Raw genomic sequence first — 17,107 nt, 5'->3', positions numbered from 1 at the left:
TTGTCAAGGAGACGAGGAGGCTGCCGCCACAGTTCAGCAGTGTTTTGTTGGTCGGCTCTGTCAAAACTATTGTTTTGTATCTTTTAAAACAAGCTATTTCTGTCACTTTAAGTAAACAATCCCGTGTTTCTGACAGGAGCTGAAGTTAAACACATATGCAGGAGTCAGCAAAATATATATATTTTAACAGAGCCAAAAAGAAAATGATGATAACAGGCTTGGCACAAGTCAAGAATAGGATACATCTTCAGTGGGCCCACAGAATAAGATAGCTAGAGGCTTGAAGTGACATCACAGTCAGTTAGATAGAGGCTCCAAGTGACAAAGTCAGTTAGACGGAGGCTCCAAGTAGGGCTGGACGATAAATCGAATTTCGATTTCAGCATCTCACGATCATAAAAATTAACATAATCGAGGATTATGTTAATAATCTCGAATAATTTTGATTATTATTATTATTATTTTTTTTAGCCCTAGCCCTAGCTCGAAGTGACATCAGAGTCAGTTAGATAGATAGACTGGGTAGCCCCGCCCATTCTGCGGCAATACATTTCTTTCTGCTTTTGCCTATCAGAAGCAGAAAGAAAACAATTAAAGGCTCTCAATTAAATTTTAAACAAGGTTATTCCAATATTGACCAATATGAAGCTGCACCAAAATGGTTTAATCCGGCAACCCCCCTTCAAACTATAGGGCCAATGGTAGTGTATGGCACTCAGCGAAACATAATATGGTAGTATGTTTGTTATTACTAACCATTTATATTTCATTAAATGTCTTATTTCTCAACTTGTATTCAACCTAAAACAACCCTGTCCTCTGTGCAGGCCTCCCGCCAAAGCCACTCCCCCAAAACATGTGACTAGCTCGCTTATTTTAGCAATAGGTCTTCTTAGCTTTTTGGTCATAGCCTATAAAACAAATTCATTGTGTGGGTTCTTGGTTGGACAAACATCGCCATACGCAGAAGCCCTGATGTGCGTGTAGCACAGCGGGCCTAGCAGTGGCACGTAGTGGCACTCCTCAAATGTTTTAGCCCACACAAGGGCGGGTGCACACAAGATGGACAGGTTGGCCAACCAATCCTATTATTATTATTCAAAGTCCAAATTTTTGTCAGAGCATTTTATGTACCGATAGCTGTTCAGGCGAAGACAATTTCAAGAAATATGACAAAAAAATGCTTCTTTAAAAGATTGATACCTTAGCTTTAATTCACTGATTATTATTACAATTATTAACAACGAATTACAAATAAATTAATATTAATCTCAACAGTTTAATAATAAAAATAAATGTCTAGAAAACAGCTGTATGAATGAAATCAACAGAAGTTTATGACCAATAGTTGGTCAGGGTTGCTGAACTTCACAGCGATACCATCTCAACCATATCCACCATGCTGTTTACTTTGTACTGAAAACAAGCTCACAGCACTATATAGGCTGGGCCACTTCGACTGCTCTGGAATATCCCTTTAAATCAGGTGGTTTAGTTTACTTTTTAAGTTATTTTCTCTCAAGCTTTAAAGGCCAACGTGACAGGTCCAACATTTAAAGACCCCTAAAAAGTCACTCAAGCCGATGTAAGCCTTTATATGGGCAAGGAAACACTTCTACCCTGACAGGTAGAAAGAGAAACTTAAACCAGGTGCCATTTGGACAACATTCCAGGGAAAAACACCACATTGAGTCCCGTTTTTCATTATAATGTGTGGGTGCAGAACTGACTTCATGAGCAGAAGAGGCTACATGCCGACAACACACTGCAAAGGGTGTGTTATTGCTCCCCAGGGAAAACCCATTTCTGTGCAGAGTTTTACGTGAAACTCCTCTGGACTGAGTTAATAGGATTTCATGATAACTTGTTCAGTAGGTAAAAAGCCTGAAGCCCCCCCCACACACACACACACACACACACACACACACACACACACACACAAACACCAATTTTACTGTCTTGCCTTTGTAAAACTGAGGGGGTATATTCTGCCTTCTTCAAGGAGACAGCCTTCTTGGTTCACTGGAGAAGGCGGGGCTACTCACGGAGAGTAAACCTCTTTAGAACAATTTGCATACTCTACTCTTTTTTTCTTCAAGACACTCGAATGCAAGTATGAGTAGACATCTGTGTGTAGGCTAAAAGTGTGATTAACTGTTTACAAGTGCAAAAACGCCAACATAATCTTTATTTTTGCTGACCACATGTTTTTTATCCCAACGAAAGCCTTGTAAGGAAAGTTCCTCTGCTGCTTTCTCGTAGGTCGCACCATCTTTCCCCTTCTTCGTTAAATGCGGCTGCATCACCTTCTATCCCATGATGGTCAGCAGCTCACGGATTTCAAAGTCTCTCTAATTAGAACTATTCATGTTGATGTCACTGCAACACCTCTACCCAAGTCCCGCCCCTGGTACCGCGATGCAGTCAAATCACATTTAAATGAAAATGAAACCACAAATATGTGTAGAGTACGAGAGGTTAAATTGGGGTGCGAAATCAAGCCGGTATATCAACTCAGTCAGTGTAAACGTGTGGACCATGCCGGGAAAAAGGCAGGGAATAAGACAGCCATATTTGGCAGTGTACGCTTACACAGAGACACACACATGCTCGAGTACATGCTTGAGTACAAATAAATGGGGAAAACCATCAGAGTAGCAGCTGTATGTTAGACTCTAATTTTAGAAGAGACTGTTCAAATCAAATCTCAGCGGAGATGAAACCCTGCTGTTTGTACATGCATCAATGCATTATTAATGAGTTGGTGCAGAAACTCCAGTTCAAGATGTACGGGTTAGCATAAACACCTCCACTGTTTGGCATTCCGTCAGTCAGATGGAGGTAAAGACGATGGTGTTCTGCCGGGATTTCAGGAATGAGATGGTGTGTTACTAGTGGGTGTCTTGTACCAGTAGCCACATTTATATGTGGAAACATTACAATGACTAGAGTTTCCGCGGGCGCTTTGCGCTCGCTCAACCTCTAGTTGTAATTAATCCCATAGCAATAATGTGGAAAACATACGTAAAACATTTTGTTTCACCTATTACGTAATGAAGCAAGCATTATAATTTCCTCCTTACGTTATGGAGCAAGCGTAATAATTTTCAACCTATAAGCCGTTTTCATAATTTTTTACCGCATTTGTCAGGAGATTCTACCCTGAAGGTGATTCACACTTTATGCTTCATATGCGGCCATCGATGTCGTTTAGACATCAGTAGAATCAACGGTGGGTAAGGGGGGTGGGCTTGCAAGGGGCGGGATATGACGTAGGGTCTAAGTTCGCAAGAGGCGGGATAAGTGTGGCCGCTGTCCCTGTAGTTTGATTGACCGTAGACAAAATGGAGGCAGAATGGGAAGAACTCATCGGGATCATCTTAAATGTTGCTAAAATGATGCATCATGTATTCCGTTGCATCCACAGATGAAAGAGGGAGTAAAATTGGAGACAAATAGAAGAAACGACGAAGAAGAAAGACGTCGCAAACGACTGTGTTACCGGAGAAAGAGCGTATTTTTTCGCTTAATTTCACATATAACCAACACTTGGACGAATGTAGTTGATTTCTGTGTTTAACTGAGAAAACAGGGAGTGGAAGGATGGGACCCTATAATGTTCAGCTGACTGTTGTCAGTAATAATAAAAAAAAACATTTTCTATACACGTGCAGCTGTGGACTCATTAAATGCAATTTATTGTATGATGTGTACTTTTAGGGTTGTGATAAGACCTATCTTTTAGCGTTCATCACAAATGACTCTTAAAAGCAGTGCCAACATTTAAATGTTGTAACCATTCAGCGACCAAAAGGCCACAGGCTGATTATCATTTAGGGGGCCATTCCATGACATGCAGAAGCGTTATCAACACGCCCACTGAAGTGGTGTGAGAAATATCGACTTTCTACTCCTCATTCACATTTAAGGTAATTTAAATTTCCTATGGAGAAAATAATACCTCAGGGGTAGCATTATTCAGGAGATTTTCAGGGTACAAATGTCAGGATATGTTGTTCACACATACGGCCCATCAGGAGAATATCAGGACTTACACGTGTGTCTGAAAGCAGCTAGTGTGTGAGCATTTGATTACATTATAAAATGAGTCAATTTATAGGTAACAGCGGTAATTGTTCAATGGAAAGTGTAGTATACTATGCATGCAAATCAATTATTAAACAGCTTTTACTGTTATTCAGGGCTGAAAAGTGCATTGACATTTTAAAATGCATGGCAACTACTATTGGTTAGTTAAAAATAATAATCAACATTGAGATTAAACATCTCTTAAAGTATCCTGGCCAAGACAGGCAGCAGTAGCCAACAGACACACATAGCATACACACAAAACATAAGAAAAATAAAACAACTAAAACAGTCCGCAGGGGAGAGGGGGGATATCAATATCGCAAGACATTTCAGGAGAAGAGTAAAATTACATTTGAGCAACAAAGTGTAGTCTTATGGTGGACTCTAGACATAATTCACCATACTGTGTTATTGACATGTTTTCGTTCTGTGTTATAGGGACGCTGTCTCTTCAAGATCACGTGACTTGTGTGTTGATATGCCAGTCGGCGTGATGTTTGAAATTAATGTTTTTTATATGACAAAATGAATGACCTGCCATTGCTTGTCGAGGTGAGAAATTGTCTCTTCACTTCTTTTATCGCATTTCTAGAGTCTACTGTGTTGCGTTCTTTAAGAAAGTAGTCCAATCCGGATCGCTTTTATCGCTTTATTTGTTAAAGTATTTCGGTATGGTAACTATGAAGCAAAAGGAGGGGAATTGTATGGACACGCGTGTGAGCGACAAACAGCAGGCCTCTGTATCTAACTCCCAAGTATGGACTGCTGGATGTTTCTGATCTCGTTGGCTCCAGGCCCAGGCTCTTATAATTGTATGCAATTTATTCACATTCTCACATTATTATTACTACTCACCTATATATTTATTCCATAATTTGGTCTACGAAATTTGATGTCACAAACCTAATCAATTTTGTTCCACCCATTAAGTTTAGGTAGTATATATCATATGTAGAACCACACACGCACACGCACACACACACACACACACTAGGATGCACTTGTGTTTCTGAAAAAGAACAACTTTATTGGCGGATAAGATGGATCAGAGCAAATGGAAGAAAGAGGAAATGAGACATGAGTAGCGATATCTGGTAAAGACACAGAGAATTCTAATGAACACATTATGTCTGACACACGCCCTGACATCCTGATAACACACGGCAGCCAGTTTCGGTAGCACCAAGGAAATGAAGGATGTGATCACGTTTCCAAAGAGGGCTTTACTTTAAATTCTCTCTAGATTAGAGTTAATTACATTTCAATCCCGGTTGAAAGAACTGAAAATGCTACATCGATTTCATAGATGTAGCAGGAAATGGGTCTGATTCAGCAAATTCTGAATCAGACCCGTTACATGTAAATCATGGGTAATTCAGGACGAAAACAAACTTCTGATAAGGGCTGGTTTGGACATGATAACTTGTCTGTACATTCTTTGTGTACTTAACATCACCCATGGTCCACAATGCATAACCTTTCTAAGTGGAACTAGAGTTCAAACTGTCATAATACTGCAACTGCTAGATTTGAGAAACCCTGGTTGGCATTGTTAGCATAGCATTGTTTAGATTAGCACGGCGAAACAAGACCATAGAACCCATGGCTCAACCATATATAAGTTTATATTGGTGGGGGAACGAGTCATCCTTTACTCTATGAGTGACTGAGGGTTCCCAGGCTTCATAATCTTAAACCAGTTCAGTGTTTCCCCCAGGAAATGTCTTAGTCAAGGTGGTTGAGGGGGGGGGGGGGCGCTGCCGTTTCAATTCCATTCAAAAGCTTTATGGCACGACTATTGTTGTGAACAGTTTTACCAATGCATTATTTATCTTTATTCTTTGTACCTGATGGATGTTTTATACTTATATTTTGTAATTTAAAAATTCTAAAAAAAATATATATATATATATATATATATATATATATATATATATATATATATATATATATGTATACAGTATATATTATTTATTTAAATTTTTTATATTTATACATTGGTATTCAGGCTGGGCCCTATTGTTGTTAAGGCAGCCATACAGTGCTGGGGGAAGCACTGCAGTTACAAGTGTTTTAGAACGCAGCTGGACACAGTTCTGTCTTGACAGTTGGGAGACTGTTACGACCCAGTACGTCGTGTTTCCATCACAGACACCAAGCACACAGTACTCAACTTACACTAGCCCTAAATACAGTAACTTCCTGTGCACTGTGAATCTACCCAGGAATATTTTAAAACATAAACCATTTAAAAAGGTCATCCGTGTCTCTATGGCAACAGTGTGAACCAGTCCAGCCAGCAGCTGGCCTCTGGCTGTTAATGGTGTTCTCTGCCAGCGACTCTGGCTGATAACCAACAAGCGTTTGGAGGTCGGTTCCCATTTTTATACTCCACGCCTGCTAGCTGGTAAAGCCATGAAGGAGCCCAGATAATTATGCCGTTTACCATGCCCCAGTAATCTCACGTGGCAAAAGGCTTCTAGAATATGACCATGAGCACACTGCATCGTCTTTACTTCTCAAAGTGCTTGTTTCAAATAAGCCCCTTACCATTGACCATGAAGAGTCACTCATCCAGCAGATAACAGCTCTATCATCTCCAAAGCATACATTTATCTATTAATTGATTTGTTTAAAAAATAAAATAGCTGTCAAGCCTGTTGTAAAATTAATTTTACAATTCTTATTAAAATTAATAAGAGAGTAAGACAGACTCATTGTCCAACATAAATGTATAACCGGTGTATTGTTTTGAGATGAACAAGGGTATATATACAGTAGGTTGTGTGTGTTTTGTGTAGGTTTGGACGATGAATCAATAATATCTATCGTGATCAAATCTGCTGCGATAATGGTGATATGATTTTAAATACATTTGCTCAGTTCAGGTCATTTTGTTGCCAAACTTAGACAAAGAAATTGCATCGCTAGGTCATACCACTTCGGTTATTTGGAAATTGTTCTGCTACCTGAAGATTGACCAAGCACAGACTAGCATAAGGTGCAAATATGTCGTTGACAAGTCCACAGCAGACCGGGAAACACCAGCGACCTCTTCCACCATCTAAAAAAGATACCAATGGCTATGTGGCAGGTCATAAAAAATATATTAACATTTAATATCAGCGAGAAAAGGCTGCAAGTGACTTGCAGAGAATACAGGTCATTAAGGAGCAAGTAGGTAAAGGGGTGAGGTCTCTTGCTAAAGGCAAGCACGCTTACCTACTAGTAGACTGTGGACATGAGATAAATGATAAAACCCAGGCCTTTTCAGCTGGGAGCCATTACATAATCCAGCCTCATCCCTTTCAAGCTGCTTGCCTGGAATTTAACATCATTTCATTTAATTCTTTGTTTCAAGATTGGCTAAAACATGCCCAGCTCCAACCAGGCTGGACACTTTTATGGAGAGAAAGTAATTGTTCTGTCAGCTCTGAACTGTCGCACTGCATTTGCAGCTGGCCTCGCCTGCATCTTAAATCAAGTATGGATGGATGATAGTAGCAGTATCCCTCACATGGGCACATGGTACAAAGGCACCCATGCAGGGTTCTGGCCAGCTGAAGCTAGACTGCGTTAAAATAGAGGAAGGATGTTTGCATTAAAAGTAGGGGTGCAACGATACACGTATTTGTACCAAACCGTCACGGTACAGGCACTTCTGGGTGGTTACAGAAATGATTTTGTTAGAGGACCAATCACGGCCCTTGCCGTCTCAGTTGCGTCGACGGATAGTTAAAAAATATTGGATGCGCACGTAAGCTACGTATGCTAGATGCGTGTAGCTTTCCGACAGGCTCTCCGACTACAGATAGGGCTCTCCATGTCTACGTACAGCACTTTAACATGCACACGAAATTGAAAAGGCACCATCCAGGTGTTACTATCAACATTGCTGTGAAAAAAAAACGACCTGTGCAAACTCAGCTCACAATACTATTTCAACAACCCCTGTCTGGGAATTCAGAACGGGGAAATGCCATAACCAAGTCTATTGGTGTTTTCATTGCTGCTGATCTACGGCCATTCTCCGATGTTGACAAACAAGCAGTTTTTTTTTAAATTTCCCCTTAACTATGAACCGTACAGTCCTGTACCGTACTGTGACTTCAAAACCAAGGTACGTACCGAACCGTTACTTTTGTGTACCGTTACACCCCTAAGTAAAAAGGTGGTTGATTTTTTAAGTCAGCCCTGGCCTCAGCTAATCAGATACTTTAAGAGGACATATTATTAAAAATGACCCATTCCTGGCCCTTCAACTTGTTAGCTTACCCTCTCATAAACCATGACTTTAGTGGAGGAGCAAATCAGAAATCCGGAAGATTGATCAGAACAATTGATCAGAACAGGCCATTTTGAAAATTCCCTGGCCTAGACGTCAAGGACTATTAGCGTAAACCAGGCCCCTCTCAGGTGAATAACCACTCCCATTCCCAACACAGAAGATGTTCTGTTGAAGGATGTGTGAGCTCTGTTTGAGCAGCGGTTAACTGTGGCGTCCCAAAAAAGTTTAGCTTTTTGGACACTTATAACGCCACGGTGTGGATGGTGAAGCTCCGTCTGAGCAACGTTATTGAACGCCCGTGTCCGAGTGAGGGTTAGGCTTCCCGTAAACACATAGTATAACACTACGGTCTGTGTGGATGTAGAGGAACCGTCTGCACAGTCTCCGAAACCAGAAAATGAATTATTTTTAATGGCAATGTCCTGGCAACAGTTAGCTCATTTTTAGCTCATTTATGTGTGTGATAAACACTTCAAGTCAAATTGCTTCCTCAATGAGTGCCAGTTCACAGCCACATTTAATCTAATGTTTAAGCTTAAACATGAACGAAAATATATATACATGATGAAAATAATACAGACGACAATAATACAGACGAAATTGTTGCAGCAGAATTGTTTACATCAGACCTGAAGTGAATATGTGGCATTTTCCAATAATAATGGGCCGGCGCCGGCCAAATTACGGATGGACATTTCAACCTCCATAGCCTTGTGATCTTACACTCTTTTTTTTTTCACCACAATACTCTTTTACTTCCAATCTAAGCATAAATTAGGAGAAGGATGAGAAGTGGGTGCTCATTATAAATTACATTCATGTTCTGAGATGTTGGTTTTTGATGTTGTTCCCCTGTTGTTGTTGTTCCCCTGTTAATAAATAAAAGCTGGCTCACTCTTTTAGAGAAAGACAGTATCCAAAAGGAAACTGAAGGGATACAGCTGCACACCTCAATGTCCTCAAAAGCAACCTATAGTCACGTAGAGTAGTGCAAGTAAACATTGGCTTGTAGCGCCAACTTCTATCGAGATGAATGATCAATACAAATAACAGATAGCGATAATTAAAGGTTTAGAAACATTAAAAGGCTGTCAAATCTGCCTAAATTGGCCTTGGTGACTTTAACTAAGCTCCCGACTGTGATTGGTTAAACAGCTTTATTCGCTGACTAGATATGTAAAAAAAAAAAAATCCACTTTACTGCAAATTAAATGCATTTTGCTTTCGCAAACCGTAAAATTGCGTTGTTTGTGTACAGACCCATGATTTATAATTATTTTATAGCAATGAATAAACATATTCAAATTCACCCTTCACTGTTTGTTCTGGAGCGGCCTTGATTTGTAATTATTTTATTGCAACGAATAAACGTATTCAACTTCGCCCTTAAGTAAATTACTGGTTCTCGAGCGGCCTTCATGGTAGCAGTAAACTACTGTTCTGGAGCGGTCTCCATGTTTACTGTTAACTACTGGTTCTGGAGCAGCCTTCATGTTAACAGTTAAATACTGGTTCTGGAGCAGCCTTCATGTTAACAGTTAACTACTGGTTCTGGAGCGGCCTTCATGTTAACAGTTAACTACTGGTTCTGGAGCGGCCTTCAGAGCAGTGGAAAGCGATCACTTAAACAATTAAAGATGATTATCAAAACTGTTTACCATTCAATTCTCTCTTGAAAGACTATCAATTATCAATTTAAATCAATTATTTGACTAACGGTACAAGGTTCCACGGAGGACTGGTTGTCTTGGTCATCTGCCATCACCTATACTAAATATATCAGGTAGACATCTTAGTTCTCTACGTTTGCTTGCTTTAAATCTAATTGAGGCTTAGTGCAGTGCTCAGCCATTTTCGAAGTTATCAAAAGCACGGCATTCATAGATACGACTCATGACAATCGCATGCATTATCATTTGATGAGAAGAGTTTAGTGTTCATCGTGGTTTAGGACCTCTTCATACATCACTCTGTTGCCTCAACTTGCCCTGTAGCAGACCCTGTCTCTATCTGGTCCACTATGTTGGCATCGCTCTGCTATGTTAGCAGCACCCACCAGCTAGCATTCTATTAGCCAACTTACTTATCACCAGCTACCACCATACCAGCTTCCTAGCTTAGCATGTACCGATAATCGCACTGCGTGTGGTAAACTTGTCGGTCGAGTCTAAATTAATTCATTATAAATAAGGGACCCCATGCATGATTCACTATTCAGCTGCTGGGGCATACGGTTATAATGCATCAATTGGACTTCATTTATTCATGATTTCATTCAGTCTCCGGTAAGCAAGAGATCCCCATTTCCTGCTAATTGCCCTCTATAAATGAAGGAGGATAAAGGAAGATGACAAAAGGTGAAAGGCCAGCCAGGAGGTAGCTCGATAGGATATTGGACCCCTTTTAACCAAATAAATAAGAACATACAAACATTTTGCCAACTTTACCAATACTGTGTAAACAGTACAGCGAAAGTATGATGCTGTGATAGCGATAGCTCAATTAATAACGATCACATGAAGGCTTTCTTCAATCCTCAGAATAGCACTGTAGACGCCTGTATACTACATCAAGAGACAACTTTATTACAGAGATACAAGCAGGTTGAACAAGCAGGCTTAAGGCCTCCCTGCAGGTCAAATTCAATCACTGACACCAGGATAGATAGATGGGTTCCGGCTGAACCCTTGCAACAGCAGAAACAAAACAAGCAAAATCATATGTGACTGATCCAAGAATTTGCTCTTTCCAATCCCCCTGTAATGTTGCCAAAATCGAACACCCCCTCGGGCAGACAAAGGGCTGGTTCAGAGAGCTCTGTCCTCGGGCCAATAAAGCCAGGACGACCAGGCCAGAAATTTAGGAAAACTGGGCAGCATTCTTGACACGTTGCCCCGCCTTTATTGACCTCCTCCGTTATCAAGCATCTGCATCATCATCATCATCTTCCTACCCAGCTAGAACCAATGGAGGCAAGCTGTGTGTCAAGAGGGCCAATAGGCTGCATTCTCTCAGAATGAGGTAATAGCTTTATTAAGGGGCTTACATGGAGGCAGGGAGGTTCCAGGACATCTGAAATTAAGGTGCAACTGTGCTGGCTCCCATGAGTCTGTTTAAACACCAGCGCAGCTCCGTGTCCTCTGGTTAAGCCCCTTCTTCCAAAGTAACCAACAAGAGCCTCAGGGTTTTAGTATTAAACAGCTGAGTCAGCTACACACATGCTGCAATGAAGACTTTTCCATAAGCTGTTACAAGCAAGGAGCGGTAGAGGAACAACTGGGACACTTATAGGAGGTTGATGTTTGATGAGCACTATTCAAGACATAGCATTAGTATAAAACTAAATTCATGAGATCTCAATGCCATTGCTATTGCAGCTGATTATTACCTTTGGTAACCTTTGACTAACATCAACTATACTGTGAGAGCAACAAAGTCTTATATTGCCTTGGACATCTGTTAGTCTTGCCATTCAAATTATTTAGATTGAAATTTAGACACATGGACTTGTTGACATTATTAACTTAATGACGGATGATAAAAGAAGTCACTTCATATCTAAATGTAGCACAAAGTGTAATCGTTGACACAGAGATTGTGCCGACACTTGGGTTCCTGCCCATCAAACAATACCCTGCTCATTGTCTAGTTTAACAAAAAGAGCCCAAAAAACAACACTTAAATCCTACTACCAAAACACTTCAGTTGACTCACTTCATAGTGACACAAGGACCTCTTCCTGCCTCTTGTCCAGTGGCGCATCTCAGCTGTCGTCTCCCCACGCTCACTTTCTTCTGACAATCACTAAACCAAATTTATCGATAATGGGCACGGACTGCGCAAGCGGTGTGAACCAAACATATCCGTAATAATCACGGACCTCGCACACAGGTCTCACGACAGTCTACCGATGTTTGTACACCAGAGTGTAGAGTGGGCAAATGGAATTCCACTGCATCTGTGTGCGGCAAACTTCATAACCGGCGCCTCAAGGCAACAATACGCTGAAGTTATCTGCTGCAGGAAGCATGGGGAGCCAGGGGAAGGCTCTCCATTGTGGATGGAGGAATGAAGAGGTGCCTGACCAACACTCAATGCTCCCTACCGAGTACCTGAAGAGGGAAGCCCTTTAACAACTGTTGTGGCAGCAGCACAGCCTCCCCATCTGGATGAAGCAACAATATAATGGGCCTTTTGAAGCCACATTCAGATCAGCATCTTGCAAGTGAAACAGGATATTAGAGTCGGGGCAAGGAGTGGAGGGGTTCGATTTGATCATTAAGGATTATAAACTTCGAAATTACACCAGGCCACAACAGTGTTGTTTTATTTACTTTGTCTTACTTGGGGCTGCAATCACACAACAATATCTGCTTTGGATGATAATGAGGCATTGTTTTACCTTGTTAGAAATTAAAGGACATTAACAGATAGCACATGGTACAGAACACGGCAGAGAAATATGGACAAAAAGTTGGACAGAGATGGCTTAGACATCTAATAGTTCACTGCAATAAAGTAGCCGCAAATAGCGTAAGCTAACGTAACATTAACATCCTAAATCTAGAAGAGTTGAGTACTTAAACCGCTGTATCTTACATGGCAAATTCAACCATGGGGTAGCCAAGCACTTTTATCCATGGTCCAAACAATAAAGGTACAAATCACTTTATGACGTTAAAGTTAGGACGTTGTTAGATGAGGACACTGTCGTACACATTAGCTTGGTGGGGGGCAAGCACCAGTTGTCACAGTAAAATGCTCAAAGTAAGCTAGATCTACACAGAAATAACAGATTAATTCTATCCTAGATTACTTCTCCCTATGTTTCCATTGACAGTAGGGCTGTAGGCTCAAATTTCTACCAACTCTACGACCAATCGATTGATTGATGATAGAATATATCAAATATTGGGCCACCGTGCAGTACTACTCTACCTGCTAGCCGAAACAGCACCCGAGTGCTGTTTGGCGAAGGTCACTCTTGGTCCGAATCCGACTCAGTTACGGTAGTGCGTCAATATAAAGTGGGTCACCACCACAGAGTGCCACGCTGTGCAGCCTCGCGTAGTGTATAGATAACACATGTCAGCAGAGTCACATATAGGTTCTGTTCCGTGTAAAACATCCAAAATGTTCTTGGTGGTTTTTGGCCTCTAAGGTTGGCAAGTTTCTGCAGATAACATGACAGGAAATACATCAACATTGCTGTGCCTGTGCAGAGCTATGAAATACATGTCTCCTGTTGCATGCTAATCACTTCATGGAAGTTGCAAATGTATTTCATGTAGCCAACAATGGTAACAATGAACTCAAAATTGGGAACCTTATTGTTAAATGGGTTTGTCACATGACTGCTTTCCACATGTTAAAATGTCCTTTTATTTTGGAAAGGGGAAGGGGGGCCCGGGGTGGTCCCTGGATGAAGAGATTAAAACAGCAAAAGAAATTTCAAATGTATCTGTCAGCCTTAAATATTTGTCATACTCAAAATAGGGCTTCACTCCACGCTGAACTGTGATGACATGGATGGATTTTGTATGCCGGTCTTATTGACACATATACTTAAACAGCAGGTGCAGCGACCTCATCCAGAACAGGCAAACAGTGAACAGCACAACGCAGCGTTTCTGCTTACCTGTGTCTGTGCTCATCGTGTCCTCCCTGCCCGTGTATGACCACCTGCCCCGCGGCGTGCTTCCCCACCTTGGGGGCGTCGATGTGGGGGATGAGCACGTCCTCCAGGCCCAGGTCGAATCGCTTGTGCTTGGAGTTGTCTGGCAGGAAGAAGAAGGCCCCGAAACACAGCGTGATGAAGGCACTGAGGATGAGGAGCAGGATGAACTTCTCGGAGAGCCTCAGCGTGGCGCGATGGTGCGGGAAGGAGGAGGCCCCAGGCGAAAGCGCCGGGATCCTGCGCCCGGAGAGCGGCAGCAGCGCGGGCGTGGTCATGATGTCACTGGAGGGGGCGGGGGTAGCTTGGGAGGGCTTTGGGGTCTACAGGTGGAGCCACGGAGCTTGGTGTAGCAGCAGGATGAAGCAGCCAAGACAAGCTGTATTATCTCATCCCAGCGGTGCCCTGTCCACAAACCAAGCCGGGCTGATATCCCTTGCGGATGGGCAGTATTGTCGCCAGGGAAACGGTCATCTCGGTTCTGAAGGGGAACACAGCAGGTTCTGAGTGGCACCAAAGCCTTGAGTTGAAACATTCCTTTGCACATGTGCCATGTGTGTCATGGTGAATGAATGGCAACCCATTAAGGTAAAAACATGAGATGGAGTTGTCATTGAGTTACCTTTACAGGTTTTTACTCCTTTCACATTGTATTTTACACACAAGCTAAATGGAAAGTGAATGAGTTGCAGCTATATAATAAGATTTTTTTTCGTCAAATATAAGGCAGTCATCTCAAGATCAATGATGGCATGTTATATTAGCAAGCAATTAGTCAGCGTTTCAGCCTAGAACATTAAAAAAATGTCAGCATTAACATTGACAGTTCTCCTGAGTAAATAGCTATGATAGCCAAGATAATTGAACGGCGTGAAAATATGTGAAAGACTCAAAGCTCAAAGGAATAGTCTTCCAATTATTATGATTGTTAAACCAGTACTGTGAGTCGTGAGAGGAAAAAGCTGGATGTCGGTGCAGCGTTACAGATTGTGCAACAGCAGAGCGCCGACATCGCCAAACACCTGCCGCCTCTCCTGTGGCGACGGACGCCGCGGAGCGCTTAACTCAATGAACCAATATGGGTTGGTTGTAGATGTTGGTCGGATATGGTGCCATGGTAATACACATTTGAACATGAGATCAACAGAACCTGGGGCGTGGTGTGGTGTGTCCGCATGTCGAAGACAAACCGTTTGATCATTCAGCTCCATCAATGAGACTCAGACTACTGGACACGGATGCCCAATCCCGAATGTAATGAACATACGTCAATGCACACATCGTTTAATGTCCCTCGCTATCCTCCAAGTCATTCATTCTAAAAAAAAAAAAATAGATCGCTAAACGTCAGGCAATCATCACCGCAAGCTGTATCAGAAACTATGACGTTACTTATAGCATTGAAAGGAAAACACCGTGAAGATGATTTCGGTTCACGTTCATCAAAAAAGCAAAGCTGAACGGAAACATAGCGTTGTCCGAAATTCTTCCATTAATTGAAAAGGATATTATAATATTAACCTGTCATTGGTAACAAGCTAATTTACGGACACGGCGTGTTGATCGAGGCCGCTGTATTTATGTATTCCGCTGGCCTCCCTCCACCCGGCCTGGATCGCTCCCTCTCCCCGGCCCGTCGTTCCCTCACCCCGACCTGTCGCTCCCTCTCCCAGGCCCGTCACTCCCTCCCCCGGCCTGCGTCGCTCGCTCGCTCCCTCCCCTGGCCTGCGTCGCTCGCTCCCTCCCCCGGCCTGCGTCGCTCCCTCTCCCCAGCCAGCGTCGCTCCCGCTCCCCGGCCTGTCCCTCCTTCTCCCCAGCCTGTCCCTCCCTCTCCCCGGCCCGTCGTTCCCTCTCCACAGCCTGCGTTGCTCCCTCTCACCGGCCTGCTCCGCTCCGCAACTCCGCACAATACCAAGTTCATCCTCCGCCGCTAGCACGGCGCTAGCCTCGGCTGTGTTAACATAATACACAACGCGGCTCATGAAATTACTTAAGAGAGTGATTCGCCGAGACTGTACAATAATTATTGTGTGCGCATGTATCTAACAGGATTTTAGCTTGAAATTAATGCAATAATTCAGCTCTCTCCCCCCCCCCCCCCCCCCATCTAATGTGTTGTTGGTAGTAGCCGTGGAGCTAATGCTACAGGCTGGTGGTGTACCCGTAGAGGCGGTCCTCTGAGGCTGTGCTGCTAGCCGTGGAGCTAATGCTACTACCAGACGGGTCGTGGACCCGGAGAGGCGATCTCTCTGTGGCTGTGCTGCGGCATCACCTTTCATATGCTGGGCGAAAACCGAGGCGAGAGAAGCTTTTTAGTCCACCTTTTAGGAATTGACGTTTATCAGATGTCCTCATGTCCACAATGAAACGTTAAAGCGCGATATCCAGTCCCGATGCGCCCGTTGATATAATTCATTGGCGGTATATTGGATGTTGATGGTGGGTCACTGTCAGACAGCGACCGCCGACTTCTAGAGCTGCTGCTGCTGCTGCTTCTGCTCGGTGCTCGAACATCCACTACTCATCCTGGCCACATTAGGGACCGTCTGCCAATTTCTTCGGACACATTCTAATCTAGACAACTCGGGATTTTTGGCACATGCAGACATCTTCAATATATTTTAGCCAAGATAAAAAAAAGGAGTATACGCTGCCGTTTTCCCCATCAGAATCATTTAATGTATTTGCCAAAGGACAAAGTGTACAAGGAATTCATCTTGGGGTAGTTGTCAGCATTCTCAGGGATGCATATTAAAGAAAATTATATATCAAATATAAGATATTTTTGTGCAGTATTTGCAATGTAATTATATAAATATATATTATATATACATATGTGTTAGGTTATGTTTTTATAATGCATGTTTTCTGCACTAGCTGCCGATTCAGTAGATGTAGATTCAGTAGATTGATACACTCAAAAAAGTGTTGAGTTTACCAAGCAGGTAAGTTATTATATTGCTCCCCTGGCTTCCATTCAGAACTTGCTTTTCACTTTTCCCCAACACAAAACATGTTGTTTCTGCCTAGACTCATACCCTCATACCCATATT

General features: G+C 42.4%; 1 protein-coding gene across 2 annotated transcripts in view; it reads right to left on the bottom strand.

Annotated features, from left to right (window-relative positions):
* Positions 1–16,528, bottom strand: part of man1a2 (mannosidase, alpha, class 1A, member 2) — a 78,813-nt gene extending 62,285 nt beyond the window's left edge. The window contains exons 1-2 of one of the 2 annotated variants that reach the window (XM_079733401.1): positions 16,327–16,528; positions 14,019–14,535 (exon numbers count right to left, since the gene is read on the bottom strand). In XM_079733401.1, coding sequence (XP_079589527.1) covers positions 14,019–14,332 — 314 coding nt within the window. In that variant the 5' untranslated portion in view covers positions 14,333–14,535; positions 16,327–16,528. The remainder of the gene's footprint in view (positions 1–14,018; positions 14,536–16,326) is intronic. The other variant, XM_079733402.1, reaches the window with a different exon arrangement.
* Between the last annotated feature and the right edge of the window lie 579 nt (positions 16,529–17,107).

This window comes from Pollachius pollachius (genome assembly GCF_949987615.1).
Source record: "Pollachius pollachius genome assembly, chromosome: 3".
Lineage (NCBI taxonomy): Eukaryota > Metazoa > Chordata > Actinopteri > Gadiformes > Gadidae > Pollachius > Pollachius pollachius.
This window is presented reverse-complemented; position numbering and strand designations above follow the sequence as displayed.